The sequence below is a fragment of the Pteropus vampyrus genome, unplaced genomic scaffold, assembly GCF_000151845.1.
Source record: "Pteropus vampyrus isolate Shadow unplaced genomic scaffold, Pvam_2.0 Scaffold6, whole genome shotgun sequence".
Taxonomy (NCBI): Eukaryota; Metazoa; Chordata; class Mammalia; order Chiroptera; family Pteropodidae; genus Pteropus; species Pteropus vampyrus.
The window spans coordinates 14,767,372-14,782,128 of record NW_011888787.1 but is presented as its reverse complement, the minus strand read 5'-3'; the positions used below and the strand labels follow the sequence as shown (position 1 = coordinate 14,782,128).

Below are 14,757 nucleotides of genomic sequence, written 5' to 3'. Positions count from 1 at the left end.
ACTGGATATATTTATACTCTATCTAGTAGAAATGGCTAAAATTTTACTCTACTTTTCCCTCTTAGTGACACAGCTATTACGATAGTAACCCTGACTTTACTCTTGCTAATATAGGAGACTAAAGGTAATGAATGTAAATGTTTCCATTTTCACTTCCTAGAAGAAGAGTTAGTCTTTTGTTTCTTAAACTCCTGAGAGTAATTAAAAGTGTCTTTGTGTTTTGGGAGACATCCTGAAGCCAGCACCAATGACGCTTTTGTTTGGGATACATGGGCCCTTATGGGCAGGAGCCAGAAAATGATGAGTCTGAAAAGAAGACTTGACATGACCTATGGTAAAAGTTGGCTCCCTAGGACCTCAGGTGGGTGGGAACTTTGTGGATCCTATAAATTAGAGGTACCTGCACACAGCATGAAATGGGGATGACTGCAGGTCTGCCAAGGGACACTGGACTGTGAGTACAAGGGCATGAAGGCTTGGGAACTCCAATCAAGGTCTCTATGCACAATTTGACAGAGAAAAATAAACCAAACACTTTCAAAAAGATTTTGTGAGTTATAAAGAAGGGGCACAGGGATTTAAACTACTATGGGGGATTTTTTCCTAAGGGACTTTGATCAATCTGAACATATCAGAAGTCAATATGAGGAAGTATAACCAGGACTTCCTAGGAGAGCAGCTGAAGAAAACTGAATAATTTTATAACATTATAATTATTTTAGTTACATAATTATTTGTGAATATAGCCTCTTTATAGAAAGAAAAAGAGAAACACTTTACAACAAGCATTGGAAAACTTTCTACATCTTGATTTACCTCATCCATTTTAACTGTTGAATAGTAATAATAATTATGATTGGCAATGATTAAGGGTTTGATAAATGTCATTATTCTAAGTGCTTTCCTATTATCTTGCTGAACTCTCATAACTATCATTCTATAAATGAGAAAACTGAGTCACAGAGCACTTGTTATCTGCCCAAGATCAAATTATCCAAAATCCTCAGCCAGTCTACCTCCCGAACCTGTGAGCAGAAACACCACACTATAATGTACTAGATCCCACTGTAGGAATGTAGCATGATTGATTTACTAATTCACTACTGATATACAGTTAGGCCTTTCAAGATTTGATATTACAAACAGCTGTAATGAAGTAACAAATATTTAGTGGACATTGAAATATGATGGGCTAGTTTCCATGGATGATTCTTTTCATAAAACCAAATATAATGATTGCTCAGACTTACTCTTTCAGAAAAGTCATGACTCTTCCTCATAAACTATGGTAATTAACTATATGACAAAGTCCCTACAATTAAGGGATAAATTGCTAACATAAAAATAAAGAATGCCTGCATGCTGCAATACTCTGTACCTTATAGTTTTATCAAACATGTACTTTGAACAAACAAAACTATGTAAATATATAACTTCTAAAAGAAACCCTTTGCTTTCTCCACACCAAACTGACAACCAGAAAATGACAGCTTGGCATAATGATGCTAAAAGTACTGTCTATGCCCCAAGACCAAACTGAAACATGGAGCTCCCTTTCTCTACTCAGAGGGTCAGCTCTAGGATCCAATGTCATCCATCAACTATCAATCATGAAGATCAAGCTTCTGGGAAGAATTTTTCATTCGTTTTTCATTGCGAACTACAATGAAAAGCAATATATTTACTCCAAATATTTCTTATTGCAAAAAGAAGAGAAAGCTATTGTGGGCTTTCTTTAAGTGATGGTCTTCACACTAACGCACGTCCTCCCAGCAGCAGAGCTCCAAAGGGAAGCCTGAGTTGCGTTGCCAGCGTCTGGACGCGTGATGGTCCTGTGGTCTGTGTGAGTGCAGGGAGCCCACCACGCACTGTGTGTGGTGCGGACAGTGTTCTGCCTGGAAACAGGAATAAAAAGAGCCGAGAGCAAAGTCGGGGTTCGTCAGCGTGTGTGCCAAGGCACTCCAGTGGGCAAAGGGGAGAATCAAATCAAATCGGGGTCAAATCGCCTTCATTTCCTAACTACCAGAGTGAAAACGAAGCACATGAATTTGTCATAAAAAAAATTAATGAAAGAAAGAAGTTAATGAACACTGATCTCTTGCAATCTATAGATTCTAATAGAATATTTTTTGCTTTCACCATCTAATATTTTAAAATTCACTGTAAATAAAAATGAATTAACAGAAAATCAACGGGAATTTTTAAACATTTAATATATAGAATGATAGAATGGAATGTAAATATTTGGCAATGCTAGGAGGCTACTAAAGAACTCTTATGCAAATAAATACGTTAAAATGGAGGAGACTAATTAATGATAATTTCAGAGGTATATAAAATGAAGACTCTAATAGCTACCTGACCATTTTCTTCAAAATAATGTTTACGATCTCTTTCTAAATTCTACTGTTTTAAGTTAAGCAAGATCTAATTTTGTGCATATTATTCACTTTTTTAAAAAACATTTTATCACATCAGTATGTATCTTGAAATGTTACATCATATAAATTTTCTTTGCTGCTTATGAATGATATGGACTTTTGCAAAATGCTTAACCACTTGAGAGTTCAGTTTTCTTAGCTGTATAGTGGGGAAATTTATCATTACCAGCCATCAGCTAAGCCACTGTAGAAAATTGATGGAGTTTTTTTGTTGTTGTTCTCAGAGCCACCTAGGGTGTGTGTGTGCAATGCTCCATGAGCTTATCCAGGAACTCAGGCTGTCAGGTGGATTGGTACCTTTAAAAATTACGGATTACTCCAGTCATTACCTTTGCATTTGGTGAAAAGGAGTAGAGAATACTTAGGACAAGAGCCTTCAAAGAGATAAACCAGAGGTTGCACTTACCCCGCTGCTTAATTGCATTGGTCTTAACTTAGTTGTATGGTCACATCTAACTGCAATGGAAGCTGAGAAATATAGACTACAGCTGGAGAGTCATGGGAGTAGCTAATATTGACTTGGGGAATTCATTTGCTAAAAGGGAGAAGGGGAGAAGGATACTGATGAACTATTAGCAGTTTTTGCCACTATAATGATACCCAGCTTTAAAAACTGTAGTTAAAAAGTAAAATCATACTGGTAGAGCATAGAAGTATTTTTGTAGAATTTACATAAGCAATCAATGTAGTGCTTGACACAAACTGAATGGTCATTAAATAGTAGTTATCATCATCATCATCATCACCATCATCATCATCATCATCATCGTTATCATCATCTAGTACCTCTATCTTCACCTGAGTGCTTGAATGACCTCCACAGTATCATGAATAAGTGATTATTTAGCAATACTTGAATCTCTATAGTAAAAGTAAATTTCATTGCTCTTAAGGCAGCCATTCCATTTTCAGAAAGTTTTTACTTCTTTCCAGACATTATTTATCTTCTTACACATTCTTTTCTTTCACCCTAATTGTGATCTCTGAGGCCCTGCAGAACAAATCACATCCCTCTGACATACAATAGTTCTTCAGATATTTGTGAAAAGTTATTGCTTCTTCCATGAGTTTTCTTTTTCTCTAGACTAACCATTTTCTGTCCTTCCGCAGTCTCTCATAATCCATAATGCTGAGTCCAGTCATCATCCTGGACACATTTATTCGCTCCTTTAACAAATGTTCATTGAGTGCCGACTATTCTTTTTTGTCAATGTTTACCTTACAACTATGTTGCCAAGGGCAGTACACAGTTTTCAAGTTGGTCTGAGCAGAGCAAATGCTCATCTCTCTCACTCTGGATATCGTTTTCCCAAAGCAGGGCTTAAGATCATATTAACTCTCAGCAGCTGTATCATGCTGTTCACACATGCTAGGTGGTTGCCTACTACACCCTCTGAGCCATTTTCGTTCATGCAGTTCATCTAGATGGACCCTACCCTACACGAACTTTTTAAAAATACACATACAAAGCGTTTTCTTTATTTCTAGTTAACTGTTCATTGTAATCTTATTGTAATCTCTTAAGAATTTTTATTCTTTCATCCAATATGTTAATTATCCCTCACAGATTCACACCATCTAAACACCTGATTAGCATGTAATTGAACTCTTCATCTAAGATATTGATCAAAACATGGATATAGACAGGGCTGAGGAGAAGCCTTTAGTAACCCTCTAAGCAATTATTTAACCAGTTACAAATGTGCATAACTGTGTCATCATCATTTTAAAAACATTAAGTCTCAAGAAAAGTTTTTGTTAGATACCTGGCTTCTGTGTTCATTGCCATGCCCAAGGAAGCCTTGACCCACCATTGGTCTGGCTCCAATCAGCCCCCACCTGACCCTGGGCGCCTCCTTGATTAGAGTATGACTGGTGTTTTCCAGCTGCCGGACCTTCATACATTGAGATACAACAAATATTTATTGAACCCTCGTTATGTGCCAAGTGTTATACTAAGGAGTTTCATATACAGTTGACCCTTGAACAATGTGGAGGTTAGAGGTTCTGACTCCCATGCAGTCACATATAAGTTTAGATTCCCCAAAACCTTAACTACTAATAGCCTACTGTTGACCATAACAATTATCGATAACATAAACAGTTGATTAGCATACATATTGTATTTTATATGTATTACATACTGTGTTCTTACACTAAAGTAAGCTAGAAAAAAGAAAATGTTATTAAGAAAATCATAAGGAAGAGAAATTACATTTACAGTATTTATTGAAAAAATCCACATATAAGTGGACCCGTCTTGTTCAAGGATCAACTGTAAATGGAGCATAGAAGAAATGGAACATATTTCATTTAAAAAATGCACATATTCTCAAGCAAAACTATCTTACTATTTTGCCTATGCATGAGACCATTGCACAATGTTCTAGAAGCTATGACAAAGTACAGAACATACTCCATATACAGGTACACAGCTTTAGCATGAGGGATTCAAAGAAATATTTTAAGTGTGATTTACCTTTTTCTAACACAATGTCTTCAGTGAGTAAATCCATGCTAAATACCACATTAGACTCTGAGTTTGTTTCGATAAATTGAAAATGACTGTGCAAATACTCTTAGGAATAATTATTCCTTTGCTCTAGGTAATAAACACATTTTAGAATTTAAATTATGCATCACCTGTACAGATGTTACCTTTTCCAAAGGACTTTCTGCTCGAGGAATGCTGATCATTGGCATCTGTGTCAGATTATCCGTGCGTATATGCTCGTTTTCTGGTTGTCTTCCTTTGAAATTATTTACCACACACACGACCTAAAATTTCAGAAAAAAATTATGGTTTAAAACAAAGCCATGCACTCTATGACTATGACTCTTGAGTAGCTTAATACATCTAATCATAGCAATAAAGTATTAAAATTACTTAAATATTAAATATATATAACTTTATATCCAGATTTATCTTGTATAGTTTCGAAATAGTTACGTCAGTGCAAATGTGTTCAAGAAAATTCATCAATTAATATGTAGTTCAGTTAATAATGACAATTTATTATTCCATAATTTTCATTAAATTAGGTTGTAGTGAATGCTCAAATCAATCCCAAAATAACATCATAACCTTATAAAAGTTCATAGTAAGCTAACCTTTCCCTAATGTGGCAAACCTACAACTTAATTTCAGTGCTAATTATTTCTCATTGCTTCAAGATCATTACATTCATAACGAATCTCTACAATTGGCTCTCTCTAGTAGCATCCTTTCAATTAACCTAGTGTATTGTCTCTTATTGTATCTCATATATACTTGGCATTTCAACAATAGCTTACTGGGGCTAATGCTGAAATAGAAGACCTTTGACAAAAAGGGAACTGAGCTTTGTTTCAATTGATTATATCCCAGAGGTGACAGAATTTGAACTAACCAGAGGTTCTCATACACAAGAGTGCATAAAAATAAAGCTCTGGCACTATTAAAAATGCACATTCCTAAACCATTCAGTAAAGATTATAATTTCATAGATGAAGGATGGGGCCTAGGAGTTGGCACTTTAAAAATGGATTCCAGAAGCTTCCGATGCAGGTGGATCATGCTTCAAGAAATAGTGAATTAAACAACAGAGGAAAATTACTTGCTACTATCTGCTTAACTAGTAGGTAAGATATTTTTGAGCCTTCTTCTGGGTTTTATATTCTATTATCAAATCAAAATACAGAACTCATTTGCGGTTAAAACCTAACATTCATTTAAAAAAATGCTTAATATGTAATTACACATTTACATTGTCTATTTTCACAAATGCTGTACTGGAAAGCCTTTTCTTTAGTAGGGCTCATTGCTGAACACTTTCAAAGGCCAATTAGATCTCGATTACTCTTTAGTTTTTAAATAAAATTTACAAATCTACAAAATGATAATATGTACTACGAAACCTTATCTTAGAAAAAATATTTCCTTGCAAATTGGTATATATTGACTATCCTTCCACTTCCTTGAAGAATTACAGATCAGAAGCATAGATCAAATCTTGATAATTTATACTTCAGCTTTATCATCACCATCAAGATCTTTAAAGTCAGGGATGGTAAGGGGTTGGCAGTGGACACTGACAAAACTGCTATTGAATGATGACCCTACGGAGGACTGACCGTGATTGCCTTGGAGCAAGGTCAGCTTATTACGGCTTTGTTTGTGCTTTGCTCACATCAACCTGTGAATCTTTTCATCGAAGCACTTATTTCTGTATGAAATTATACATCCGTTAGCATAATATTTTGGTTGATGTGAGTCTCTTCCAAGATTGTAAGCTCCATAAAAGCGGACGCTGTCTTTCTTTTTTCGCTCACCATTGTATTCTCAGTGCCACAGAGAGTGAAGAGTTTAATGAATGAGCCTGCATCCAGGGCAACGTTTCTAAATTTTCTAATGTTCCTATATAATTTAAAGTAACTTTACTCTGAAACATTCTACTTTTACATTAAAACTTCCACGTGTATAATTCTACCCTCTCCTACAAAAATGACACTGTCACCACAACATATATTTTCTTTTACTTTTTCCAATAGTAATAATAAATTAATCTCATCCATCTATGATCATTTTCCCTCTTCCCTTGTGGCAAATAAAAATCTCTGTTGTATGGGGTCAAGTGCTCGGGTTTGGAATCAAAAAACCTGGGCTTTAATCCTAGGTTCTCTTATTTACTAACTGTGTGAGCCTGGGCAAGCTGCTTAATATAACTAGACCTGTTTCTTTAATCTACAAAATGAAAATAATAACTATATCTCAATCTGCTATTGTGAATATTGGTTGAGTTAATTTAGTAAAGAGTGCTTCAATAACTCTTTTTGTTATTGTTATTATTACATATGATAACATGATAAGCTTTTGCTGTGGCTCAGCGAACTTGAACTATTCCACCTAACACAGTAATATGCATCTTTTTTGGAAGTTCTTAAAACAATATTAATTAATCTACAACTATTGTTCAACTAGTATTTGTTTTGTATTTTCCTAAGCATGGAGATTCTGTTCTCTAACTTTAATGAAAATGCACATAGGACAAGAGTGATATACTCAGTACAGAATATAAGTCCTTGTTAGATTTAATAGGATGGAGTTTGAGTGCAGTGAGGAAAAATGAGAACCATGAAATCAGGGACACTTCCTGGGAAAGTTGGGACTCATCTAAGAAAAATGTCAAGTGCATAAAGGATCTGAATACAGTCATCAAAGGTGAGGACCATGATGTCCAGAGCCTTCTCTGTACCACTCGACAGCACTTATTACATGTGTGATTTCATTTAACCCTGAAAGGAGCTCTGGGAAGTGAATAAAACAGTTCTTCATTCATGCATTCATTCATTCATTCATTCATCCATCTGTTCATCTATATTTCCTGAGAACCTCCTACATATTGGACCCTGTACTGGATACTGGGAATCCACAGTGAAGAAAACAAAGAAATGCCTTCTGCATGAGCAGCTTACATTCTAATGGGTTTCATAGCAAAAAAAATTTTCAACAAAAATTTTATACGTGGTACATTAAAAGTTGAAATGTGCTATGAAGGAAAGTGAATAGGGAATGAGAAATGTCCTCAGGAAGGAATAGCCATTTTAAATACAGTTCAGGGAAGGCCTCACTGCTTCAGGCATAATGAAGGGCTAAGTAATTTGTTCAAGGTCACACATCCAACGTGTGGCAAAAGCAGAATTCACAACTAGGTTTGTCTGACTCCCAGAACCTCTGTTTTGCTCTCTGACATATACAGAGGAACAGGCTTTCCCACTGAGGCAAATGTGTAGGCTGGACAGTCTGTTTGTGAGAGAGAAGGATCACTGACTGGATCCGAAGTCCATGGATTCCACTGTAAAGAGGGAAAAACAGACTTGGCTAGGAAGAGGGCAGCCAGATTACTGAGGATCTCAGAAGTTCACTGGAAGTGTCTGTATTTAATGCAGCAGGAAAGAGGTTTTGGGTGTTTTGTTTTGTTTTGTTATTAGCAGCGAATTGTTATAATGTGTATAGAAGAAGAATAGGAGGTATTTGGAGGAGAGCCTGAACTGAGGAGGCAGCTAAGAATCTATAGACATAATAGAGAGAAGATGCATTGATCTAAAATCGGGAGGTTATAGTCAGAATGGCAAAGAAATAAGTTATGGAAGAAATGTTTTTGTAATGCAAGTGAACTGGGATTAGATGAGTCACAGGGTATGGGAGATAAACCAGGAGAATGAGTCAAAGGCAAACACCAGACACTGGGTCTAGGTGGCTGTGGGCTGTGGGTGCCTTTCACTGAAACACAGAGGCTCTCAGTAGGCTGTCTTCATTTTATTTTGGAATCATTTTAGAGTTCTGCACACACCACAAGATAATTGGAAACACCTCAGGATGTTGCAAGCCAGAGCTATAGTCACTGCTCAAAATAAATGCTCTACTTAGTTGCCTGAATGGGAAACCTGGGACTCCTCAGAGACTGCTCCCTCTCCTTTGCCTCTGTCATCTCCAGTGTTCCATCAGGCTCCAAACCATTCCACTCCCGAACACCCCTCCTCCTCCTCGTAGCTCTTCCTGAGTTCCCTTTCCAATAAACTGGTCATCTAGTGAGTAAACAGGTTTTCCTGAGTTCTGCAAGCCATTCTAGCAAATTAATTGAACCTAAGGGAGGGGGTCGTAGGGACCTCTGACTTGTAGTCAGTCAGTCAGAAGTACAGGTAACCCAGACTTGCGACTGAAGTCTGATGTCCAAGGAAGCGGTGAGTGGAACCTCCAATCTATGGCTGGTTGGTCAGAAGCACAGGTAATAAATGGACTTGCGACTGGTGTCGGAAGTGTGAGTGGGGACAGTGTTGTGGGACTGAGTCTTATGGGAATCCGATGTGAGACACTATCAGAATTGAGCTGAATTCTCAGACACCCTGCTGTTGTCACCGTGCTGGTGTCTGAGAATTCCTTGTTGGTGTGAAGAAGCTTCCCCCACCACACACGCATTGGAACTGGGTCCAGGAACACCCTTTACTTGTCCCACCAGACTGCGATCTGTTTAAATACGTAGAATGTATCTTTTTCATGTATTTATTCCAAGCAGCAAGCTTGTGCCTGGATTACAGTAGGGGCTCTGTAAATGTTTATTTTATGAAGGAAGAAAGGGGGGAATGTCTGGAGGAATAATCTGGCTACTGTATTATTGTCTGACCCCCAAAACAGACTATAACTCCCACCAGAGACAGGTCATGTTGATCTGAGCCATCTTGCATCTCTAGTTTTGGCACAGCGCCTGACACCTGTAGACATACTTATGATAATGGTTGTGAATGGATGCTTAAATGCTCATTTAGTTATTACAGAGTTAAAGCATTACTTTCCCATGACCTTTTCATAAGGTCATTTTCTTAGACTGAGGGGAATGTTTGAACGATCATTATGGAATGTTCTGAATATGTGCAGTAGGAGGGTCTTGAGCTGAAAGGCAATCCAAGTCATCATTCACCATGAGGCTCTCAGGCAGGGAAGTGACTGACAAGCATTCTAGATTTGGCCTCATAGGTGTCAAGAGGTTCACTGGAAGCAAAGGGAAGATGGCAGTAGCCACAAAAAATTAGCAGAAAGCCTGATGAGACATCAGAGAAGATGCTCTGGACCCGTGGAGTTGAAAGCATTTACGTCTGCCACTACTGCTCTGAAATTTTGACTTTTAGTATTCTTCTTACTTGCCTAGGATTATTTCCTTAGAATTTATGTAAGATGCTTTTGTTTTGTTTCATTAAATGTTAATCTGTTTCAACTGTGGTGAGTAAAAATAAGGAAAAGGTGACCCAGGCCTGGGCCACAGTTTACATGAGGCTGCAGCATATTTCTGGGACAGGGAGGGAGTTGAGCCTAAGTCTTCCAGAAACCTTGGGACACAGTAGGAATAACATGAGGAAGGAAAGTAGCACAAGGCATAGAGCAGGGAAGAGGGCATAGTCACCGCTTTACCATAGGAGATTCTAGAAGAAGAACTGATTTAAAATGCCTGGTGCAGAAACTGCACTCAAATTTTTAGTGGCCAGAAAGGTACATGTAAGTTTTCATTTACTGGGTATTAACTAGTAAAAGGAGGAAGAAGAAGAGAAGTTTACTATGAGGAGCAATTTAAATGTAATCAAACGGGAACTAAAGTGTGTCATAATACGTCAATGCAAAAATGTTTTCATTTATAGTCTACACATTTTTTCATCTTGGCCAAATGTTGTATATTCATTCTTAAGCCATGCTAAAATACAGTTTCCAACAACCAAAATGTATATAGTTATTCTAAGGAGATTTTAAAATCGGTGTAGAGATAGCATGCTTACTTCATTAGAATTCACTACCTATGCTCTTCACTTCTCAGCAAAATCTAACTGGAGGCGGTATAGTCCTGGGAACACAGGAAGGAAAGTAGCACAAGGCATAGAGCAGGGAAGAGGGCATAGTCACCACTTTACCATAGGAGATTCTAGAAGAACTGATTTAAAATGCTATTAGTCACTGAAGGGGACCGGTCCCTCTCATGAGTGAAGTTTACCCGAGTGAGGTTTACCCGATAATGAGCGCTGTGGCTGTAACTCGTGGCTCACACCAGGGGACTCTGGGATCCTCCAGGTACTCCAGGATGCAAACTGCCCTGAGGGAATTTCAGGACTATCCATGCAACCCAGTCATAAAAGCTATCCACAGAGAAATGAGTGCTTGTAGCCTTGTTTCATTTTACATGAAAATATTTTGTTCAACTTTAAATGTAGAATTTATACTTTTTCATCCCCATACCTAACTTTATGCAGAACAGATGAAGTAAGAGGGACAAATGAATGCCTTAGAATATACATATCATCATTTGATATGTCACATTTAGTCAAACCCAGTAATTCACATGTGTAATTTCTTACAGGTGGTTATACAAGTTAATTAAAAACCCGGTGATACCTAAGTAAATTTGTACTTACCAAAAATACTGCTATAGATATTCCAACCAGAAAGCCTGCTATCACATCTGACCAATGATTTCGATATTCCGCTACTCTGTTGAGTCCAGTAAGAAAGGCCAAGCACATTAAGCCCAAGCACAGAACAGGCTTAGCAAGTCTTGTTCCTTTGGCTTTGATTGTGTTGGTAATGTACATCTGAAATATTAAATGAGAAACATGATTTTTCATTAAGGCATTTCCTTGATGTACACCCTGTATGTATGTATGTACACATATATATGCTTATATGGTTCAATAATTAACTCTATTAATTTTTCAAAATTTTCTTAAAAGAATTTAAGAGTAGTAATTATTTAATTTTACTTACCTGATATTTACTAATTCTTACTAATTACTGGCTAATTCTTTTGATCATTTAGGAACACAGAGCACAGACATTCTAAGTGACCTTCTGTTAAAACTTAATATACCTATTCTTTTTTATATTAATGTACATTTTATATTATTTTTTTCAAGTAGAATTGGTTCACATTCATTTTATTTATTTAATTTTTTAAATAATTTTTTTTATTTTTCAGTTATAGTTAGTATACAATATTATATTAGTTTCAGGTGTACAACATAGTGATTAGACATTTACATAACTCAGGAAGCAATCACCCCAAAAGATCCAGTACCCATCTGATACCATACAGAGTTATTACAATATTACTGACTGTATTCCTTATGCTATACTTTATATCCCATGACTATTTTGTAACTACCAACTAGTACTTCTTCTTTTCCTCTTCCCCTTTTTCCCCCTCCCCCAAGCCCCTTCCCATCTGGCAACCATCAAAAATGTTCTCTATATATCTATGACTTTGCTTCTGTTTTGTTTGTTTGTTTATTTTACACTTTAGATTCCACAGATAAGTAAAATCATATGCCAATTATCTTTCTCTGTCTGACTTACTCCACTCAGCAAAATATCTTTTAGGTCAATCCATGTTGCAGATGGCAAGATCTTATTCTTTTTGAAATTTTTTACAGTTAAGTGATATTCCATTGTACATATGTACCTCTTTATTTTTTCATCCATTGATAGACACCCAGGTTGCCTCCATATCTTGGCTATTGTAAAAATGCTGCAATGAACATATGGAGTCACATGTCCTTTCAAAGTAGTATTTTGGATTTCCTTGGACAAATACCCAGAAGTAGGATAACTGGGTCCTTCTTTGTCTCCTATTATAGCCTTTGTTTTAAAGTCTATTTTGTCTGCTACCCCAGATTTTTTTTTTTCTTTTTCATTTTCATGAAATATCTTTTTTCATCTCTTTACTTGCAGGCTGTGTGTGTCTTTCGATCTGAAGTGAGTCTCTTGTAGGCAGCATGTGTAAAGTTCTTGTTTTCTTATCCATTTAGCCACCCTGTCTTTTGATTAAAGCATTTAATCCTTTTTCATTTGAAGTAACTGTTGATAGCTATGTAGTTCTTTCCATTTTATTATTCATATTTTTGATTCTTCTTTCTTCTTGTTCTTATTCTTCTTATCTTCCTCCTCCTCCTTCTCCTTCTTCCCCTTCCCCTTCTCCTTCTTGTCCCTCTAACATTTCTTACCAGTTTAGTGGTGATGAACTCCTTTAGCTTTTTCTTGTCCGAGAAGCTCTTTATATGTCATTTGATTCTAAATGATAGCTTTTCTGAGTAATCTTGGTTGTAGGTCCTGACTTTTCATCAGTGTGAATACTTCTTCCCAATCCCTTCTGGTCAGAAAAGTTTCTATTGCGAAATCAGCTGATAGTCCTATGGGAGTTCCCTTGTGGGTAACTAACTGTTTTTTTTCTTGCTGCTTTTAAGACTCTCTTGGTCTTTAACCTTTGGCCTTTTAATTATGATGTGTCTTGGTGTGGCTGTCTTTGAGTTCATCTTGTTTGGGACTCTCTCTGCTTCCTGGGCTTAGTGGTACCTTGAGAGGCCAAGCCAAAAGCCAAGGCCAGCAAGAGAGACGGGGCACAAGGCCAGATGCTGCTTTCTTAGGTTCTATGAACCTTTGAGAGATTTCAGGAAAGTCCACAGCATGAGCTAAAACAGCTTATTTGTATGGAAAAGCCACTGCAAGTGGCTTGGGTGGGCCTGCAAGTTAGGTGGGGTGGGGCCTCAGAAAATCACCTGGGCAACCGTATTAGCCAAATTGATGGAGACTCAGATGTGGTGGTGCCTACATCTGCAAATCAGGAGTGGGAGGACTCACCAAAGGAACAATGGATTCTTCCATCACTTCTGTCTGGGAGAAAGCTGCCCCTCCAGCCCTCGCCCTAAAGCCAGACAATTCAGTTCCTCCCCATATGTCCCTGGCACCCCACAAGCTGCTACCTGAGTGCTGGAGCTTGGAGAGACTGAGTCTGTTAGCAAGTAAGTCTATGCTTGAGTGCTTTAAGAGGAAAGCCTGGAATTCCAGTAGCCTTCCATCTCACTCAGCTACAATCTCTGCTGGTTTTCACAGCCAGAAGTTATGGGGACTTCTCTCTGGACCTGGAACCCTGGGAGCGGGGCCCAGTGTGGGGCTGGTACCCCTTGTTCCTCTGAGGGGCCTCCACGATCAAGATATCCTTCCTGATTCTCAACTGCTACATATGGTTATGGGACAAGCCCATTTTGCTCTCCGCCCCTCCTACCAGTCAATGTGGCCTCTTCTCTGTGTCCCCAGTTGTAGTATTTATGTTCAGCCAAACCTCAAGTGACTCCCAATGATTATTGTTCTGTAGTTTAGTTGTAATTTCGATGTGGTCTTGAGAGGAGGCGAGCACGACATCTACCTACTACACAATCTTGACTGGAAGTATGAATTTACATTTTAGATCAAAACTGGTTGAAAGGGAACACTAATGAAGAAGTGTTCTTAATGTTTACATTTTTATATCCTATATTGAGAGTATGGATACTTGATAAAATCAGAACTTGTGAATATAGCTATAAAAAATAAAATAGAGCAGATCTTACTAAATAGATATTACTTTAAAGAAGGAATTTAAAGTTCAATGCAGTGCCAAAGTTTGTTTTTATATTGCTATCTGAAATTGTGAAATTACTTTAATTTTGTTAGACTTAAGACAAAAAAAAAAACAAACTTAATTACAAAGAGGGAAAAGTCAGCTAAAAACAAAACAAAACAAAACAATGGATACCTACCTACATTTTTGGTACCTTCACATATGCTAAGTAAGAAGTGCCAACTGATTGGGCTGAATAAAATGTCTTCAAATTGTGACCACTATACTTAAGAATAACTCAGTCCTTCCATAATCTAATTTATTCTATAGCTCAACTGCTTATCATTTAGATCCTGTATTACTGTATAAGCAAATAAGTTGATTAAAAATATATCAATTGTTATTTCAAGTCATTAGTAAAGTAA

At 37.2% G+C, this 14,757-nt stretch overlaps 1 protein-coding gene across 2 annotated transcripts in view; it reads right to left on the bottom strand.

Moving 5' to 3' along the window:
- Nucleotides 1–14,757, bottom strand: part of PLPPR5 (phospholipid phosphatase related 5) — a 97,501-nt gene that overhangs the window by 15,028 nt on the left and 67,716 nt on the right. The window contains exons 4-5 of one of the 2 annotated variants that reach the window (XM_011368522.1): nucleotides 11,376–11,552; nucleotides 5,085–5,219 (exon numbers count right to left, since the gene is read on the bottom strand). In XM_011368522.1, the coding sequence (XP_011366824.1) occupies nucleotides 5,085–5,219; nucleotides 11,376–11,552 (312 nt within the window). The remainder of the gene's footprint in view (nucleotides 1–5,084; nucleotides 5,220–11,375; nucleotides 11,553–14,757) is intronic. The other variant, XM_011368530.1, reaches the window with a different exon arrangement.